The 2509-nt window shown below is 37.7% G+C and overlaps 1 protein-coding gene across 1 annotated transcript; it reads left to right on the top strand.

Annotated features, from left to right (window-relative positions):
- The first annotated feature begins 166 nt into the window (after positions 1-166).
- On the top strand, positions 167-1921 carry LOC105626673 (hexosaminidase D-like). Its single transcript, XM_012207967.1, has one exon. It carries the CDS (start codon positions 167-169, stop codon positions 1919-1921), a length of 1755 nt encoding a protein of 584 aa, XP_012063357.1.
- The last annotated feature ends 588 nt before the right edge of the window (positions 1922-2509 follow it).

Here is a 2509-nt window from a genome sequence, read left to right on the forward strand (position 1 = left end):
CGTCTCTACTACTATTACTCTCTCTCTCTCTCTCTCTCTCTCTCTCTCTCTCTCTCTCTCTCTTTCCCTGTCTCTCTATTGCGGAGATCGCGCGGTTCGTGAACGATGGACGTGACAGCGCGATAGGTTTGACGATTCGATCCGAAGTGCGAATCTTCTCGACATCATGACACGTCTACGGGGCCGTGCGTCACTAATGATCGTCGCGACGATCAGCTTCATCCTGCTGGTTGTCATATACCACATACTGAGTAACGAGATCGACGACATGTCATCGGGCAAAATCAGCACGCGTCTGAGAGCCGAAGATGTGTATCCACCAGGTGAACTCATGGACAGCCCTCAGGGCGCTGCCAGAAGGCAGCTAGTAGATGGACAGATGACGGGTGATTTGAAGAACGGTAGGAACAGACTGGTTAACGAATTAACTCACTATGATAAATCGTTTGCAGACGGCACTCCACTGTTCAAGGGTCATAAGGTCGTCCACTTAGATCTGAAAGGCGCCCCGCCTAAGATGAGCTATTATAACTACCTATTTCCTCTGCTGCGAAAACTAGGAGCCACTGGCGTGCTTGTGGAGTACGAAGACATGTTTCCCTTTGCTGACAGCATCGAAGACATACACGCCGGCAACTCTTATTCCAAGAAGGACATTGCGCAGCTTCAAAATATAGCCAAGAACAATCAGTTAATCATCATACCATTAATACAGACTTTCGGTCACATGGAGTTTGTTCTTAAATTGGACAAGTATAAAGATTTCAGAGAAGTTCCACGTTATCCGCAAGTTTTATGTCCTACGTATAATAAAACATTATCCTTGATCTATGAAATGATAAACCAAGTCGTATCAGATCATCCAACGTCAAAATATTTGCACATAGGTGCGGACGAAGTTTATCAGATAGGAGAATGCTCAAGATGTTTAGACATCATGGCCAAAAGACAATGGAGCAAACGACAGTTATTCCTGGACCATGTCTCTGCAGTAGTTAAGTACATCAAAGAGAGATATCCAGAACTGACTGTACTTATGTGGGATGATGAATTTCGTGATATATCGCCACAGGAAATTATTGACAGGGGCCTTCATTCGATGATAGAACCAGTTATTTGGAAATATACCACCGATCCTGGCATGACGCTAACGGATCAGCTGTGGGAAACTTATGCCGCCGTGTGGAAGGAAGTCTGGATTGCGTCAGCATTCAAAGGAGCTACTTCACCTGATAGATATTATACAGATATTTCATATCACATGGAGAATCATCAACGTTGGTTAGAAATCATTCAGAAATACTCAAATCAAATCACATTCAAGGGTGTCATATTGACTGGATGGCAGAGATACGATCACTTCAGTGTCCTTTGCGAATTACTGCCAGTGGGATTACCATCTCTCGCCATTAATTTAGCTATATTACAAGCTTCAGATGTAAATGTATTTCCTGTAGAATTACCCGATCGTATATCTGAAGCTTTACAATGCGATGGTATCATCTCGTTAAGCATACCAGAACCACAGTACGGCTGGACCAAATGCAGTTTCCACGGAGTATCGGTATACGCAGCTATTTTACGTCTTTACTCTTTGACACAGGAAATAATGAAGATGGAACAGGATAATACCTATAAGGGATGGCTAAAATCATACAACATTAAATATTCTTTCGCGAGTCCTAGTTACGTTGAACGTGCGGTTACTGATTTGGACAGACATAAAATGGAAATAATATATATCGAAAAAGAGATGCGTACAGCTATGGAAGATATTTATGACGATTATACAATACAAGAGTGGCTTGAGACATATGTCATACCTGTAAATGAAAAGCTCAATCGATTATGGGAAATTAAGGAGAAACTTTTAGAGAAAAATACATGGCCAAAGAGACCTCTCACAAAATCTGATTTATAGTATAAAACGGCAGTTTCTTGGAATAAATAAGCGAAAATATTCATGTTCTTTGTGGTATAATATATTAGAGACTGAAATTTTTATTAAAATACGAGAAAAAGAACGCGAATTTTTTCGCGAATAATTGCGAAAATTTTTTAGCAATTATTTTTTAAAAATGGCGTGGATAATCAGTGAAATGTAAAAATTTTTAACTCGTAATTTTACATCTTGAGCAATTGCTGTACAGAATATGTGATAATATGTAATTTGATAAGGAAGTAATCAAATCAGAATTGCACCGTCCGTATAAATTAGTAAATTTCATTTATCTCAATGGAAATAATTGCATTATTTATAATAGAAATAATAATAGATATTTCTTACTTATGTCGCAGAAGAACTTCGCTTTAGAAGAACCATTTATATTGATTATTCTTTTTTTTTCCAAAAAATATTCCAAAAAGCAAATCTTAAATACACTTAAATAATATTCTAATTTACAGAGATAGACGGTGTATAAAGATTGAAATCTATTGAGATATATACACATATATATATATATATATATATATATTAAATAAAACAATATAATTTTGCAACATTAGA

This window comes from Atta cephalotes (assembly GCF_000143395.1).
Source record: "Atta cephalotes unplaced genomic scaffold scaffold00006, whole genome shotgun sequence".
NCBI lineage: Eukaryota > Metazoa > Arthropoda > Insecta > Hymenoptera > Formicidae > Atta > Atta cephalotes.

Excerpts from the sequence above, each read along its gene's own strand:
- LOC105626673 (XM_012207967.1), top strand. The coding sequence starts at position 167 with ATGACACGTCTACGGGGCCGTGCGTCACTAATGATCGTCGCGACGATC.